The 19,494-nt window shown below is 36.7% G+C and overlaps 1 protein-coding gene across 1 annotated transcript in view; it reads left to right on the plus strand.

Annotated features, from left to right (window-relative positions):
• LOC106876867 (A disintegrin and metalloproteinase with thrombospondin motifs 16) overlaps positions 1-19,494 on the plus strand; it is a 347,122-nt gene that overhangs the window by 289,766 nt on the left and 37,862 nt on the right. The window contains exons 11-14 of the mRNA XM_014925608.3: positions 1,633-1,728; positions 3,583-3,731; positions 11,679-11,742; positions 12,872-12,983. Of these exons, the coding sequence (XP_014781094.1) occupies positions 1,633-1,728; positions 3,583-3,731; positions 11,679-11,742; positions 12,872-12,983 (421 nt within the window). The remainder of the gene's footprint in view (positions 1-1,632; positions 1,729-3,582; positions 3,732-11,678; positions 11,743-12,871; positions 12,984-19,494) is intronic.

Genomic DNA, 19,494 nt, shown 5'->3' on the forward strand with positions numbered 1-19,494 from the left:
TAGTTTAGGCTTTTGTTTCGAAACTACATGTTTTCGGGCTAGCTTCTACTGGGTGGAACTTTGTCTTCTACGATAGCATCGGACCAACCAAAACCTTGTGAGTGAAATTTGATTGGCGAATATTTGTGAATGCCAGACCCGTTGTAGACATAATACATCACCGAGTTTAACACTGCCATATAACTAATAATTGCCTTTAATGAAATCCTGTGTGTTGTATTCGTTCGGGTCACGTTTCCAGAATGATAATATTTTGTAGCTTTTTGTCACCACTTACGGACACTTCGAAAAGGGTCATGGGCACGGCCTTACTTCCAGCAGGTTTCAGCCTGCGAGTGGCAATAAACAGCCACATCATAAAACAATGTATAAATTTAGAACATTCCTTGCAACATGCTAACTCCATAAGCAAAATGTTTTCAAGATAACCAGAACAAATTACCAAGTGAAAGAGAGGCAAAGATCATCTTACTTCCTAAATGCTTGTCTTTATCCAAAAGTTTTCATTCGGGGTTTATATTCTGTTAGGTGTGACTGTTAACAAGACATTCTGTTTGTATGTTTTGGACAGTTATTTATATCTTCAACTTATGGTAATTAGAAAAGTTTCCTAAGATATTGTGATATGCTAGACACTCAAACAATTTAGCTGGTGTGTATTATATATTAACAACTGTATTCATTTCACCATACATGAATATATCTCTGTTTACAGGACATGCCTGACTCTCTCTCTCTCTCTCTCTCTCTCTCTCTCTCTCTCTCTCTCTCTCTCTCTCTCTCTATCTATCTATCTATCTATTTATCTATCTATCTTTCTCTCTCTAGACGATGACGATAGAAAAAACATATATACATACATACATGCATACTTACAGACAGAAATATAGACAGACCGACATACATAAATACATACAGACAGACAGATAAATAGATTTTGTGAAGGCGCGTGGCGGAGTAGTTAGGGTGATACACCCACAATCGCAAGGTCGTAGTTTGGATTCCCAGACCAGCAGTGTGTTGTGTCCTTGAGCAAAGCACTTCATTTCACGTTGCTCCTGTCCTGCAAATATGTTTATCTTGCGAGGTGACGCAAGAAAATTATCAGAACTGTCTCGTGTGCTATGTTTTGTATCCAGCGATCGAAAAGATGAATAGTAGAACGCGTATTGTGAATTCCGACTACTTGGGATCGGTCGTCCAACCACATCGAAGGGTGATTGATTGAGTGAGATAGATAGATAGAGATATATAGATAGATAGATAAATAGAGAGAGAGAGAGAGAGAGAGAGAGAAATAGAGGGAGAGAGAGAGAGAGAGAGAGAGAGAGAAATAGAGGGAGAGAGAGAGAGAGAGAGAAACAGACAGGAAGGCAGGCAGACAGATCGACCAGTAGGCCAGACCTGTCGCCACATTTTGGTATGGGTGGGCACTAATTTTGTAAGCCGTGTTTTCTAAATTTGAGGGAGCACAGGAACAGGGAGGGTGGAAAGAACCCTGTCCAATGCACCCGCTTAGCGACCGGCATGCAGTAGGCTGAAGGAAAGAAATATAAACACTCACACGCGCGTGTATGCACAGCAACGTATCTATTCAGTGTTGTATATAATTTTACATTTCGTTTATTTCAGGATTCTTGTAAATCATTATGGTGTTACCTTGGAAATGAGAGATGTGAAACGAAATTCCTACCGGCAGCTGAGGGCACTTCCTGTGGACATGGTATGGTAGGTAGGCACATATGTATGTATGTATGAATGTATGTATGGCTATCTAGTGTCCATAGTAGAGGGAAACATTGTTATGATACATGGTCCGGGCGGGTGTATATTTGTTTAAATTTGTTCTTTGGTTTTATTTATGGTAACATTGTTATCGTTATATTTCCAACCAAAGAAGACATCTTCACTGTTTATTTGAGCAACATTTAGCATGTATTATACATCCATAACATCACATCTTTTGATTTGGGTGTTGATGTACTAAATGACGTCTTTAGAGCAATAAGTTAACGGATGATGTAATTTTTCCCAGTTTAGTGCTTCATTTAAATACAATTGTTTTGCAAATTATTGTTTTTAGGTCATTCTAGAAAAATGTTCACTTATTAAACTAAGCTGATTTAAGTAACAAAACACAAGGGATAATATTTGTTATATTTTTATCTCTCTTGTGTTTATATAGTAATTTATTCTTTTCTCTTTTGAAATATTTATTTCTTTACTACCCACGGGGGTGCTAAATATAAAGGAGACAAACAAGAGGATTAAGTCGATTACATCAACCCCAGTGCGTAACTGGTACTTATTTAATCGACTCCGAAAGGATGAACGACAAATCCGACCTCGGCGGAATTTGAACTCAGAACGTAACGGTAGAGGAAATTCCGTTAAGCGTTTCGTCCATGTTAACGATTCTGCCAGCTCGCCGCCTTTCTTTTTAAAATATTAACGCGATAATTAGGGCAGCGAGCTGGCAGAATCGTTTGCACACCGGGCAAAATGCTTCTCTGCATTTCGTCCGTCACTATGTTCTGAGTTCAAATTTCGCCGCGATTGACTTTGTCTTTCATTCTTTTGGAGTCTATAAAATAAGTACCATCTGAGGATTGGTGTCGATGCAATCTATCCCCCAAAATTGCTGGCGTTGGGCAAAAATTTGAAACCAATATCAACTCGATGATTAAATTTAATTGGTTGAATTTAGAATTTATTGCAAGCTAGGTTTTGAACAAAATTTCCTGAGTTATTGGCGGTCAAATTTCTCTGAATCATAAGATTTTCGACCGAAATACACAAAGCATAGTGATGAGTTTGTCATTAGTAATAATCGTGAGGTGTGGATATTTTACTCCTACCTGTATGACAGTGCTAAAAATGGAATGTGGGCTTATGAATTTAATAGTGAGTGTGTACATTATGAGATAGAGCTGAGAAACACGAGCCAGATCATAATTTATGAAGCCCTATTACGATTATGCAAATTGATACAACATAAGAAAGGGATCAGCTTTAATAAGTTGGATATTACAATTTAATTGTTTTATTGCAGTATTACGAATAGAAAACGGATTTTCCGTGGGAACTGACAAAAATAGATTAAAATAACAGAGAAAACATAAGAGGAAAAATAGAGACAACGAGTGCGGTTGAAAAGTTATTGATGGAAAAATTTAAAAAGAAAATAGATAAGTTGATCAATGTGCTAGAAACAAATATGTAACTAGAATACTTGACATTCGATGGATCGACTAAAAAGCAGCAAACATGTCATATTTTTATCCAGGAATTAATTTTTCCTTGATTAGATTTCATTATTTGATAGATGTTAGTTTCTGGCGAACCAAATGAGACGAATTCCTTTCAGTTTCCAATTGTTGGCAGTGCGTGGTATGTACAGTTTGTATGTTTTGTTAAGAGGTGTGATATGTGTGTAAGTTAGAGAACTGTATGCTAATGAACAGATTAGCAAACTGCATGGTAATGGATACGTTACTTATATGCGTAGGAGTACAAGTTGAAGAAAACAATGGTATATTTTTCTTTCTTTTTCTTTTTTGTATCATAATGTTTATTTTGTAGTGGTGTCGTGGTGGTAACTGTGTTAAATTTGGCAAGAATGGCCCGAAACCGATTAATGGTGCCTGGTCTATGTGGACGGAGTGGACAAAGTGTTCCAGGAGCTGTGGTGGTGGTGTAACGTATCGTGAACGTCAGTGCAATAAACCTTTGTGAGTTTTTTTTAAAGAATTTAATATACATGTTTTCTATACTAACATTATCAAAACAATAATGATAACAAAAGCAATATTAAGAACTAATAACAACCAAACATAACAATTACAATACATTGGCACACTATGACATATATTAAGGGAGGCTATGAAATCAATGTTGTTTGTCTTCTTGATTCGTTGAAAAATAGTACAAGTAACGGGTTGATTACATCAACTAATTCCACCCCAAAATTCTTCAGCTTATACTTTGTAAAGAATTATTTTCATCATCATCATCATCATCATCGACCCCTGTATTCAACTAGTACTTATTATATCAATACAGAACAGATGAAAGGCGAAGTCAACCTCGGCAGCTTTTAAACTCAGAACGTATGGATGAACAAAATGCAGCTAAACATTTTGCCCGGCGTGTTAACGATTGTACCAGCTCGCTGCTTTAATAACAAATAAGAGCAGCTTGGAGGAGGTGGGAATGAGTTGATTACATTGACCCCGAAAAGAATTTGAACTAAGAACGTAGCGACGGGCGAAATACCGCTAAGCATTTCGTCCGGCGGTCGTGCTGACGATTATGTCAGCCCGCCGCCCTAATAATAATAATAATAATAATAATAATAATAATGAACAGCAACAACAACAATAATAATAATAGAGTAGAAAAGGAAAAGAATCTTTCTAATCAATGTATCATTACCAACAGATGACAACGTTTCTCTAAAAGAAACGGAGAAACTTTCAAAATACACAGATGTGGAAATAGAGGTAACTCGAACGTGGAGTCTAAAAACAGAAACAATTCCTATCATAGTAGGCGCATTAGGTATGGTAAAAAAATATTCAGGACTAACAAGTATATGTAACGTACAGAAAATAGCACTACTAGGCACTGCACACATCCTACGTAAAACGCTTTCAATACAGTAATTATAAGAGCATCACAACAAACCACAGCACATACCCAAAGCACACAGAGCTGCGCTGGGTAGTGCAGTGAAAGCACGTGATAAAAATAATACTACTGAATAATAATATTAATGATAATGAAAATAATAATAATAATAATAATAATAATGATGATGATGATGATGATGATGATGGTGATGATGATGATGATGATGATGAAGATGATGATGATGATGATGATGATAATAATAATAATAATAATTCTTTCTGCTATAGGTACATGGCCTGGATTTTTGTGAGGAGGGGGACAATCGCTGAAATAGTACTTATCAATGTAGCCCTCCCCTAGAATTTCAGAGCTTGTGGCTGTAGTAGAAATAATAATTATTATTATTTTAATTAATTCGGTGAGCTGGCAGAATCTTTCGTATACCGAGCAAATTGCTTAGCGGCATGTCTTCCGGTTTTACGTTCTGAGTTGTTTGTTTTTCATGCTTTTGCGATTGATAAAATAAGTATCAGTTGAGCACTGGGGAAGTGGGAGGGGTCGAGGTAATCGACCTACCCCGGAACTGCAAGCCTTGTGCCAAAATTTAAATCAACATCATTATCATTATTATTATTGTTGTTGTTATTTCATGAAAACTCTCAACTTATTTCGCTGGGTAAGATGGATAGTATGAGCTGTCAGTCTAAGGTGACACTTGTTTACTGATCTTGCTTCAAGAACCCTGCGGAGAATTCTAGCAGTTCTCAACAATGATGAGTTTTGTATGTGTTCGATCTTTACATTTCTACTAAACGTTTTTTAGCCACGTGGGTAGTTGAGTGCTGATACTTCCAAGTGCGCCAGTCGCTATTGGTATTACAGCCATTTCTTTTCTGTTCACCACAACAACGTTAGGTTTCTGGTGTCTAATTTGATTGTCACACCGAATCATTGCATCCCACAGGATTTTACAATCCTCATTCTCAGTAACTCCTTCTGAGATTTGGTCACAGCACGTCTTTGATCTTTCTAGGCCATAATTTCCACAAAGTTCCCAATAGATCGTTCTTGCCACATTGTTATATCGTCTTTTGTAGTCACACTGTGCCAATTTAAGGGCATTCCCTAACAATGTGTCACAATCTTTCACCCCTCTCACCACACATTCTCCATTTGTTAGTTTCAGTTCTTTTATCAATACTGCACTTCACATAATTTGCTCTGAATGCTTGTTTTGTGGCGCGCATTGGAGTGCTTCTGTTTCTATCTAAATTCTATCATTATTATTAAAAGGCAGCGATCTGGCAGAACCTTTAGCAGGCCGGGGAAAATGCTTAGCGACATTTCGTCCGTCTTTACGATCTGGATTCAAATACCACTGAGGTCGATAAAAATAAGTACCAGTTGAACACTGGGGTTCGATGCAATCGACTTAACCACTCCCTCGAAATCAGTGGTTTTGTGCCAAAATTTGAAATGATGATGATGATGATGATGATGATGATGATGATCATGATCATGATCATGATCATCATCATCATCATTATTATCTATAGAATGCAATACACACACGCACGCACAAACACAAACACACACACACACACACACACACACACACACTACCCCAACTTTCACTCTTCATTGAACGACTGCAGTGTATTGTTAGGCCCTAGATTACATCCTTAACTCTATTATGTTGGTACGAGTTATGAAGAACTCACTTCCTCTAGCTTAGTGTTATCTCGTGTGAAAGTTTTTCTGTTTATATTCTCTTAAGGAAACGTCTCTAAAAATATGACTAATATGCTGAGAATATATTTTGCTAAAAGAATGTTATTGGGACAGAATTTTAAAATAAATAACATGCGTGTTCATATGCGTATGTGTGGGTAGGTGGCCGTGAAAACCTATATGGTGTGTCTATAGGTGAGATGTGTGCGTATATTGCGGGTAGGGATTCATAAACACGTATACATAATAATGATGATGTGTATAGCTAGTTCATTCAGTGTGTGTGTGTGAATTGTGTATTCGCCCAGGAGAAGGTGGCATAACTTGTAATAAAGTTTGGTACTGAGCGCGAACATTTATCAAAATTGAGTCAGAGAAGAAGCATTTTGTTGGACTCACAGTTTTAATAGAGGATATTATGTACGTATTTATGTACATATACATAATCTTTTCTACTCTAGGCACAAGGCCTGAAATTTTAGGGCGGGGCCAGTCGATTAGATCGACCCCAGTGCGCAACTGGTACTTAATTTATCGAACCCGAAAGGATGAAAGGCAAAGTCGACCGCGACGGAATACCGCTGTGCATTTCACCCGGCGTGCTAACGTTTCTGCCAGCTCACCGCTTTATGTACATATACATCATATAAACGTTGGATTTCCACGTTGGATCTTAGTGATTATTGTCATTGCATATAGTAATCTTTTTAAAAATGTCTTTATGTATCCTTTTGTTGTAATTTTTGACGCTGAATCCGAATTTGTTATTCATTTCTTCAAGAAAAATTTTGCGAAAAATGTTACAGATGTTCAAGGTTTGATAATTTTCAGAATGTTCAGCCAATCAGAAAACAACGCGTTCGCTTGCCTCTTCCATTATCTGTAATAGAAGCGAGAAAGCGGGAGGGTGGGTGTTGATGGTGGCGGGGTGGGTGGGCTTCAGAACATTAAACTAGCTACAGTAAACAGTGAAAAGCATTAAAAGATTCGCGAGCAAATTAAATATTTAAAAGCTACGAGCAAACCAACAGGAGTTGCTAGAAATAACAGTCAAAACATTGCTAGAAACATACATTTATTAGTTAAAAAATTTAAGAACAAAAGTTTACAATACACTCTAGGATTTTATAAATTAAATTATCTTTCTCATATCTTCTCCACATAAATTTGCAAAGATATGAGTCAACCATGAAACATCGGCTTTTGTTTCCACTCTTTAAAGACGCCCATGTACTCTCAATTTGTCGAGTGTGAGTCCCATCTTTTGAGTTTATAAATTCAATGCTATGGTTCACAGTTTTGTGTTTGAAATCATAGACATCGATTTCTGAGATATGATTATAAGCTCGCCACAGGTCACTGAAGATAGTGGTTCCTGGAAGAACTTTGTGTCGTATGCAGTCCTTGTTTACACTCCTTGTGCGCGTGCGCAGCATCTTTGGTTACTATAGAAACAGAGTTCTTCGCAATCAGCAATGGAACACGTGGTGCTTCTTTGCTTACTATGCTAACAGAACTTCACGGTAATGTGTAAAATACTCGCTTCTGATTGGCTAAAATACCCATATTTTGCAAATTTTAAAGACTAATAACTTTTTAATTATGACTTTATAGGGAAAATGAATTTCCTTTTCATGATTAGTATATAAAACTTAATCCCTACACCAAATTTGAAAACAAGTGGAACAAAATTGTAGACGATGACGATAATCACAAAGATCCTAAACGTTTATATTTTTCATGTCTAAGCATGTTTATATATACACTGAGTAGTACAGCATATTTTCATTCACCGATACAAACATTTCCTTAAAGTGGTGAAATATCAGACACAATTCTTCATTTCATTGCTTCTATCGCAGTTTCTATTGTCTAAATTTCACATTAAGGATGCACCTATATCTATACTGAATAGGACACCATGTTAAAAATGAAGAAGCCCTGACACCACTTTCCTCATTTCATTCAACATAGTATTGTAACACCTCTTTCTCGTTCTATTAATCTAAGTCTCTCGAGATCAACGCTCATATTTACAGGTCACTCCAAACACTCTGCTTGAAGAATCAGTGACATCCGTTATCGTCCTGTCACTCAAGTTTTATATCACTGTGTACCTAACTGAAATATTATACTGTGTCTGTGGAACTTGGAGTTACGTGATAAGGAATTCATCTACTTCAAGAATTGAACGTGACTTAAAATAGATTAATTCCTTATCACGTGCTGTCATTAAGCTGAATTCTCATACATTTTTATCTTCAGAACTAAACTAATATGTTTACATGGACATAAATGATATTATTATATGTTATAAGCTCCAGTTTGAGATAGTGATGATAAACCAGCCCATTGACGGCGCTCTGAAACCTTATCTAACATTCTCTGTTATTCTATTGCCTCAAATTCAATACTACACTTTGTTCCTCATATTGTAACTGTACTATAACGATAAGATATATTTGTGTGTTACCAGTGTGATGATTTGGTTGAGTTGATGTCAATGAAAAGAACACAAATTCCGCTGAGGTTTTAAATCAAAAAGATATTTTTATTTTAGCAAACTATGTATATTGTCGTTACTACCAACGGAAAAGAAAAGACGTTTACAGCAAGTTAGATAGTTCTAAGTCGGTATAAGACGTTGCGGTCGAGTACGACAGTAGCCGTCGCTGTGTAGTTTAGCAGCGTCGTCGTTATCCACTGTCTTTACTGCAACTGACACTGCTCGTAGATGTCCAGTTTAAAGCGTGTGTCCCTGTTCAGCTAGCAGAGACAGTTCTATTTATAACCATTTCTTTAATAGAAAATGGTACCAAAAGATGGAATTTGTTTATGAGATCTTGTTTAACCAGATATTGGTGTGGTCAGTTCTTTAGTGACATCATTAATAATAGAGCGAATCGCGTTCGTGTTGTTTAGTTGCTTTTGCATCGGATATAGTTATTCGGGTTCCATTTCTAGGTGGTGATTTGGTTTCTAGCACTACCGAATATGCCTACTACCGTACTATTACATCTCTATGGCATATTTCGTATGTTACATAGTACTAACCAGATAGAATGTTCCTATGTATTTAAAATAACAAGGTCAGCTCAATAGATTTAAAGTTGCGATGTGAAATCACAAACTGTTAACTCAGACCGCAGCTTGCGACTGAGGATCCTTTCTGTTTGGCTGCCACTTTTCAGTTTCTTCAATTTCTGTTCCAGTTGGTTTCATATTTGGTGTAATGATGTAGCGTGGTAAGCTAACCATTGACATGAAATTCATTTCGTCATTAATCAATAAATAAAAAGTTAATAGTTTTTAAAGTTTGCAAATTTTGGGCAATTTTAGCCAATCGTAAGCCACAGACACATTCATGCCTATTTCCATAGTAACAGGCCAAACATGAGAACTTATTTGTTTGCGAGAAAGTACATGAGTTGACAAATGTATTCGACGTGAAACCACGTGCGTTGAAGTTGTGCTCTGCTGCTTGTACGCTGGTGGTGAGATGAGCTAAAAATAACAGCTAAATAGGCCTTGGATCACGCATCACCAGTTTTTTTTTTTTAGTGGGGCAAGGGGTTGCATAATCGTATGAATTCCCACATGTAGAATACAAATTCGCAAAAATTTTATGACAATTCCAAAAATTAAAAAAGCGGTTATATGTCGTGTGTATAGTAGAATTTGATTTATTTAGAGTTTCATATTAAAATAGTGCTATTTTTAGAATGGTGACAACTCATGCAGTCACGTATCTCCTGAGATTCAGTGTAGAAATTTACATCAATACACTAAATGTTAAAATTTTTTACTAAACTTTGAAATTTCTTCAGGTGCAGCCAAACAGAAAAGATCCGCCCATGAATCAAATTGAGATTCATGAAATTATAAAATTGAATATATTAAATGATATTACATTTATCTTGGATTTTCAAATATATAATAAACACACACGCGCATACACATACATACGAATAGTTCTCCTAAATGTTGTATTGTTTCAATCTGGATACTATGAAAACAAATAGCTTATTAAGAGTCTTTCCTTCTTACGGTGGAAGACTGGCCCTTCACAAAGTAACGGAAGTATAGTATCTAATATGTACTTGAAATATGAATTGAGCTGAATAAGATAATGCACCTTACATACAAAGACAAAAATACACGAATACAAGTGTGCATGCGTACGTGAAACAAGCAGAATATGTGTGTATGTGGTGTATACGTGTGAATATGCATGTAAGAGAGACTGAGAAAGAGAGAGAGAGACTGAGAAAGAGAGAGAGAGACAGACAGACAGGCAGACAGTGTGTGTGTGTGTGTATAAACCACATTAAGATATGATCTCAACACTCTAATCTAATAAAAACTCTGTTAATCAGATTGTAGTATTCCCTATAGTGCCTACTTAATATTTGGTGGACTGAACCTAATGAGAGTCGTGTCCCGACTATGGGTTGAACTGCAGATAGTATGACAGTTCAACTGTGACTCTAACTCCAAATCTGGTTCCTAACAATTACTTTGCCCATCTAGTACATTGAGTGAAATATTTACAATCAATTGGAATCACTTACAGTCGAGCAAAACATCTTATCAGTTGGTGGAGGTTTATGCAAGTTGAACGTGGAATGAGCTACGGCGTACCTGCCCGCCACCACTATTACTACTACCAAGCAATAAAGCATTTTTGCGGACTCTCCTCCCCGACTTTATGTCACCTACCAGATAGCTTTAACGAATGTAATTTTGATGCCACTGTCAACAGAGGTTAATAAAATTGTTCTCATTGTGTTGTTTCAATTTTATATCCAGTTACAGTGTAGTTTGTATTTTATATATGCGTCCACTCTGATTTAGCTGAGAAATGCACCGTTAATTACTGATTCTGTCATGACGTCGAAGGCTAGAATCGTTTATCCTGTGGTTCAATATTTCCGACATTACAAAACAAGTATTTTGTAACTCTTAATACTTTTTAAAATCTGAGTTGAAAACTTTATCTTGACGTAGTGATTCACCAGCCAATGACTTTGGTCGAACCCTAAATTTGTCATCGGAAACTGAGTATGCATTATATTACACGTACACTTAGTTGCTGGATTTATTATTTTATAAGTGTCCTCATTTGAAAAGTTCGTAACATTCTCAAGAAAATGTTAATAGTTAAGGACTTAATTCGAATTTCTGAGTTAAGAATCAACCTTTCATGTAAATACATCTAACATTTTGAGTTTTGTCCTTCTTAAAATAGAAGACAAAATAGAATTCGCGCTTATTTCGTATCTTTTAATAATTCAAATACTTTTATTTTCTTGTAGCCCTCAGTATGGAGGGCGGCCCTGCGAAGGAATTGCTAACATATCAATGATCTGCAATAAGAAGGTAAGTTGGAAAGACTTACACGCACATAGTCAATTTATATAGAATGATATTTTTTCTTTTTAGTAATTCATGTAATCCAGAAAATACTTAAGCCCTGGTCAGTCTCGAATAACTCTTTTGAAAATACAGGTAACGCCTAGATTGAAATAAAATTCACATTTATTAGACGATTTCACATACTAAAATCCTTGACAGAAACGAACGCTGATCGGCTGATTAAAACCAAAAAATACCTATGTCCATAAATTGAGCAAAATAAAAGATCGATTTCGTTTCTGTCTCTAAGCCAATCGGTGGGGCAGAGGGAGGCCAGTGCTCATCATTTTTGCAGGTTCTTTCATACAATGGTGAGATTGATACAGTTGAGTTTGAATATCCGCCGCAGATCGACATCTGTTGAAAGATGCAGGTGGGGAGGAAATTTTAAAAAGTATTGCCTTGGAGACGAATGACTGGGAGAAATGCTTAGTACAGATTTCTTTTAAGTGAGTTGCAGTAAAACAAATAGAACTAGTAGGCATCAGTGGAGAAATCCCATTACAGTAGCTATATATGAGGCACAGAAAAGAAACAGCCATTCTATGAAACAGAAGTTTGCTTCTGTCAAGGATTTTAGAATGGGTAAATAGCATCATCGTCTAATAGATGTAAGTTTTATTTTACTTTGGGTGTTACTTGTGTTCTCTAAAGAGTTAGACGAGACTGATCAGGTTTGAAGTGTCTTCTGGTTTAACAATGGGTTTTAAATATGAGGTCGGTATGAGGGATCATAAGAATTTGTGGAGTCTTGCATTTGTAGTGACTTCGAGGATTCTGAGGTTTATATATTTTCGCAGCTTCACTGAATTTACAGCGGATAAGTAGGTGATTTTTCCCACTGTAATATGTATATTTTTTTTTATTTATGCCCTCATTATTCCAAAGCATGATAAATGGCATTAAATAGAAGAAAATAACTTCAAATGGAATCCAGAATAAATATCTGATATTACTTCACCAGAAGCTTATCTTTGCGGTAACCACAACGCATAATAAATGTTTAATAGATATTTTTAAATGATTATAAGCGAGTCTGTTTGCATCACTAGGTATTACGTTAACATTTTTTCTTCTTTGCATCTTTCATCAGAAATGTCCACTGGGGCAAGAGAATGATTATGAAGCCGAATGCAAGACTTTCAACAAACGTTCTGTCAATGGCTGGTTCCTTGATTGGGAACCACAGCGGAAAATGTACAACCGTAAGTTGAATATAATGTTCTTTACATCTATCTTATCTTTATTAATATGCTGTTGCTCTATATTTCTCAAAAGTCACGAGGTTATTTAGCTACTAATAGAATACATAGTAGTTATATAATTTCACCTCCCTGTTTCCATGACCAGGAAACTTAACTATGGCTAACTCAGTGCACGTAACTTTGGCTTGTGCTATTATCAAGAGTTTTATTAAATTTTAATTTTGATTCCTGTACAAAGAAATTAGAGATCAAGATATTGTTAGTTTTTCATCGAAAATTCTTTAGATACTTTATATACAGATAAAAAAAATGTAATTTTCGACTGTGAGCTTTCAGATATAGGGTTGTCCTCAATTTATTGATCTCTCACTGAAGTAGGTCACACATTTACAAATGAACGGGACAGGAATGTATGATGTTCAGGTTGTTCAAAGTTACAGCAATATAAATGAAGAGAAGAAAATTGGCTTCAAATAGGAGTCAAATCTCGAGTTCTGTTTAACAAGGAAATTATATTTCAATCTATATCTAGAAGTGTCTTGCTTTTACACCTCTTTTAGATGTGTTGGCAGGCTCGTTAGAGCGTTGAATAGAATACCTCTCTCTATAAGTTCTGACTTTGCTGAGTTCAAATCCTGCCTAAGTCAACATTATCTTTCATCTTTTAGAGTATTGACAGAAAAAGAACCAATCCAGAGCGGTGGATTGGTAAAACTAATTGATTTGCGATATTTGTTCCTGTACTTTGCGTTCTGACTTAAAAAACAGCTATGGCCTACTTGAGTGGTAAACTTTATTCATTGCCCGGTTTAATGATACCATTGACGACTTGAGTACATTTAGCCGAAACTACTATATTGCAAGCCTTCGGGACAAGCCTCAAGCATGAGAATAACTGCTTTCCTCCCTCTTACCCACCAGTCAAGGACGCCCTGTAATGAGCCGTAGACATTGCTCCTCCCTCCTGATTAAAAGATAAAAAAGACAAATATGCTAAGGCAAAATAATGTTGAGTCAGTATGGAAAAATATAAACATTATAATCTCCATTTATCCTGCCTTAAATACTTAGATAACAAGAAAAGCACTCGGAGAGCGCAGACCTCCGCCAAACCAGCAGGAGCAGTACTACGACGACGACGACGACCACCACCACTACCACCATATTACAATCACCACCACAACTATCCTACCACTACCACCAACATCATCAGCAGCGTTGTCATTGCTTCTACTTCAACCACATACACCGCCATCAACGTTATCATGACGGTTACTTTGACATTCACTTTCACTACCACAACCTGTATAACCACTACAATACCACCATCACACATCTAACACTATCATCAACACCACTATTACCACCATCACCTCAGCATCACATATCACACCACTCCTGTTGCCATTATAACCACTGACACTATTTTATCCTCCTCCCATACTTATCTCGACCATCATCATCATCAACACTGTCTCTGCTTTCACCACAATCGCCGTCAAAAATACGATCACCACAATCAGTTTCTTACACATTATCCTATACTCATGGGACCGAGAATGTTGTAGATTTTTGATTTTTCTAATTTCGGAGTGCTTTATTAAAAAAAAAATGCATCTACAAAACAGAACAGTTTGAGGATAGAAACTAGGTCTAAACACAATAGCTTTTAGACATACTCTGGATATAGTTTTATATAAATCATTAATAATGTATTTTATACTTAAGACCATCAGAAATTTTAAGATATCAGCCTCTACCCACGTTGTCATGCTTTGATTCAAAGGTTACAGCATAGATTAGATTACTTAGATAAGTTTCGGCCGAAGTTGACTCAAGCCATGTCTAATTTAATAGCACCACCTAGAAGAGATACACAGTCAGCTCTGGGGAACCATAGCCCATTCAAGCAGAGGGTTATTGTTTTCAGAGACATATCTGGGTGTGGGTGGTTTATCTGGCATTTGTTGTGGGTAATCATCTAGGGATCGTTGGAATGCCGTGAAGTCACTTTCCTCCTTCATGTGTGTCTGGCACGATGTTGAAGAGAGCAGGGCCAATTGAGGTGAAATAGTTCTGTCATAGTGTTGTGATACGACACAAAAATTTTGTACTGGACGGATGGCACGGGGGCCAAGCCTCGGACGAATTTTAAAGATGGGCAATGTTGATGGAATATTTTCCAAATCATACAGATGATATAGAACTCACAGCGGTGGTGAAGGGAACAAAGCCTGAGCTTTTTGAGTCGATCCCAATAGTCAAGGCTTGTCATGTCATCCTCCGCAGACCTCCGCCAAGCAGATCATTTTAAGATAGATAAGCGAGTAAAATTACTAATAGAGAAACGAAAATAAACTCTGGAAACAGCAACGCCGCCATAGGTTACGTGCAAACGATGAACGTGTCTTCAAGGGAGATAATCAAAGAACATAACGTAACACTTCATGTAAAGTAAATATAACAAATGAAAAATCCTTCAAGAATCCATAAAAATTCCTGGATCACTACCAAAATTTCATCATCTGTTTCCTTGTGTTATTACCAACTTTTCCTGCAAGTTTCATCAAATACCGTTCACAACTTTTTGAGTTATTTTGCACACAGACCTCCTTGGCGGAGGTAATAAAAATAATTCGAATCACCGAAGGTGCTTCTATGCTACTGGCCGACCCACTAGAAACCATAGTAAAATATCACTTAATTACATGTTCTTGTCTTTTAAAAGGAATTACAGAGTCAATAAAGTAGTTCTAGATAGACAAAATGCAAGATAGTAACGACTACAACGACTCTTATCATAGTTATCTATACTCTGGCTTGATCTACAGTCAACAACGCTGATAACAAATAGCATTTCTACGTGAAAGTTTTGCACAAGAATCTTTGACATTCTTATAATTGCGGCTATAAAGAATATTATCCATTCTTAAATACATTGACAAGCTCAAAAGTCATTATTATCTACATGGACAAGGCGGCAAGCTGCTAGAATCTTTCAAGCGTCGGATAAAATGCCTCTTTACCGTTCTGTGTTCAAATTCCACTAACGTTAAAGTTGCCTTGCATCTCTCTGAAGGTCAATAACATAAGCACCCATCGCTAATTGTTTTACCGAATCAAACTCGCTTGCGAGTGGCGGCTGCAGACATTTTAGAAACTGTATTGTTAGAGGTTAAGTTTCTCAGTAATAAACAATACCTAGAGTAATGACGCCTTCTACTGGCAGTTCAGTGAGCATTGCATCGGTTCGTCAAGTTGTAGTTCTCTAAGTGATAATCTGATTCGAAAGCTTCAGTAGATTTAAAATTTTATCAAGCATAACATGGGAGTTCAAGTCCCGTCCATTTCAACCTTCTGAAATATATGAACTGAAATAACTTGGTTACATTCCAGTGACTAAATCCAAACTCTGCCATCCTCCCTTATATTTTATAAAGAATATATAATACATATATGTCCAAGCTCAAAGCATACTATTGAAACTAATGGCACAGACACAGCTGATGGGTTAAGAAATTCGTTTTTCAATGTTATAATAGTGTGGCACATTAGGCAAGTATATTCTAACTTAGTCTTGGGTCAACTCAAGCCATATCTGTGAAATTGTTTTGACAAAGACTGTGGAAGCGCAATAAAATGTTTTTTTTTTTTTTATCTGTAATTCAATGAGACAAATTTCTCCCATTCCATGTCTCTCTGAGAAACTTCTTTAACACTGCTTGTATCTGTGGAATACCAATCCTCATATGTGCCAATACTATGAGTAGGTATTTTAGCTGATGCGACTGAGACACTTATTGTGGAAAGCAACGGAGAACCTATTCATATCTACTACAGAAAATTAATAAATAGTACAAATTTCAAGCTTAATTTTTTTGTCCTGTTGTCGTTGTGTTGTTTATCCCCAAGTCAGCCCTGATAAAGTAAACTTTTGATCAGAGACTTCCCAGATATGACCATCTGTATTCTACCTTTATTTAGAGATAATGTTTCAAAGACTGGAAACTGTGTCATGTCTATTTATAATTACTGTTAGATGTAATTTCGCTGCTGTTTCTAGCAGGTTCAGTGACCGTATAGAGCAGTGTTTCTCAACCATTTTTTGCCTGAAACTCTCTTTCTTTCTGTCTTTCCTCCCCTCTTTTACTCTCTCTGCCTTTGTGTACGCGCGCACGTGTTTTGAAATTACTTTTCAGAATTGTCGCAAATTGCTATAAGTAGCGTAGTCAATTATATAGACTCAGTACAGTATTTAATGTTATCGACTCCTGAAGAATAAAATGCAAAGTCGACGATCCTCGGCAAATTTTCATTCAGAACGTAAAGCAATGTAACTAAATACCCCAAGGCATTTTGTGATAAGCTCTACTAATTCTACCATTTCACCACCGTTACATAATATAAATTTATAAACACTACACATTGAAATATATTTTAAGAACATTATCCTTTTTGAAAAGACATGTTTTTTTTTCTTACTCTCGACACGTCATTACCCGACCGAGAAACCATTTCTAGAATGGTATTTCCAAAAGGAAGGGTGTTGTTATATAAGCTGAGCAAAAGGAAGTGCAGATATATTAAATTTTCTTCTGTAAAAACATACCACTCTTCTCTCTTTCTCCCCATTACATGGCATTCGCTAAACATTGACAAAAACACAAACACGAGCACATACATACATATAATATATATATGCGTGTTTATATGTGTGAGTGTGGTGTGTGTGTGTGTGTGTGTGTGTGTGTGTGTGTGTGTGTGTGTGTGTGTGCGCGTATGTGTGTGTGTACACTCACACACATACATGCAAGTAGACTGTAAAGCAGCTTTATTTTCAAACATTATATTGAAGACACGATGGTGTGTCTTCAATACAGAATAAAATGTGTGAATTTCCGTTGATTTCAGCAATGAATATTTACAATTTTTCACTCAAATAAAACAACCTATCCATTCAATTAGTATGTAAGTGGCTGGTTAATGAACATACAGGTGATTCTCGGACACGTTCAGCTTGACACAATATATGTCAAAGCCGAACATTTGCATTATAACAAACATAGTCCAGCACAGAGGTTTCCAGACTACTTCTGTGTAGTGAAAATCATTCGTAGAGCTTAGTTAACTCAATAGTATGCTACCAGAAACAAACCCCACGACGCCACGCAGTGGGGGACATCCTAGACATTACGCTTGCGAGGTGAACTTGTAAATTATTCGGCCGTGTCTGTATCCGTTTCGAATACATACGAGTGCACAGACGCGCGCGCGCGCACACACACACACACACACACACACACACATACACGTACACACATACACACACACATACACACACATGCATTTACAGAGTGAGAGAGAGTAAGATAGAGTGAGTACATGAGAAGTATATCAACACAACCATTTTTGTCTCAAGAATTATGCCGATATTGTGGCGCATGTGTGTGTATGTGCGTGTGTGTGTGTGTGTGTGTGCGTGTGTGTGTGTGTGTGTGTGTGTGTGTGTCTGTCTGTCTGTCTGTTTGTCTGACTGTCTGTGCGTCTATGTATGTTCGTATGCATATATATGTGTTTGTGTTTGGCAACGGGTGCTGGTTTTTTTTTTATATCCCCGTAACATAGCTGCTGGGCGAAAGAGGGACCAATAGATTTAGTGTCAGACTTCAAAAATAAGTACTGGAGTAGATTTCTTCGACTAAACTCTGCAAGGCGTGCCCCAGTATTGCCACAGTTAAAATGACTGAAACAAGTAAATGATAAAAGCTAACACATAAAACGATATGTGTACACATACGCCGACATTCAAGCGTGTATAGGTTTTGCGTAGCATATATATTGGCGTGTGTGCGAATTCATGTATACTTCTTTCGTTTGGGTTCCTACTTGAATTCTTTCTATAAGAAAGGAGTTGATTTCTAACGAAGAAACAAAGCTCCATCGCTGGAATTTAAGAGAAAACAAACATAAATGTTACAAATGAAACTTTAGAAAAGACTGGCATATTTTTACTGCTCCGCTTACAGATTGTATTTCTAAAGTGAATGTTCGCTGAAAACCCTATCTTTCCTTGAAACTTAAACGTTCGTTAATGGTCACCATTAATTATTCGTGTATGTGTATGCTTGTATGTATGTATGTATGTATGTATGTATGTATGTATGTATGTATGTATGTACGTACGTATTTGTGTGTGCGTGTATTCGTACTAGTGAGTGGATACTCAAAGTGGCACTCAACACATTTTGTAGGAGCTGCATATGTTATCTTATAACAGTTTATTTTGGCTTCGCGGAACTTAAATCATAGCTGACTCTTCAAACGAGCCTAACTCGACTGGTTCAGTTCTACGAACCTGACAAATTAGATTCGTTTGATGGGCCAACGAAAATTTAAGTTGTATGGAACCGAATCAAATTGTTTTTTTAACAACAGGCGGTTATATATGGCATCAAAACATTTATTAAGTTACGTAAGCATAGATATACTTAAAAAAAACAAGATGTTACAG

Source organism: Octopus bimaculoides, chromosome 1 (genome assembly GCF_046866305.1).
Source record: "Octopus bimaculoides isolate indiv1 chromosome 1, ASM4686630v1, whole genome shotgun sequence".
NCBI classification, from domain to species: domain Eukaryota; kingdom Metazoa; phylum Mollusca; class Cephalopoda; order Octopoda; family Octopodidae; genus Octopus; species Octopus bimaculoides.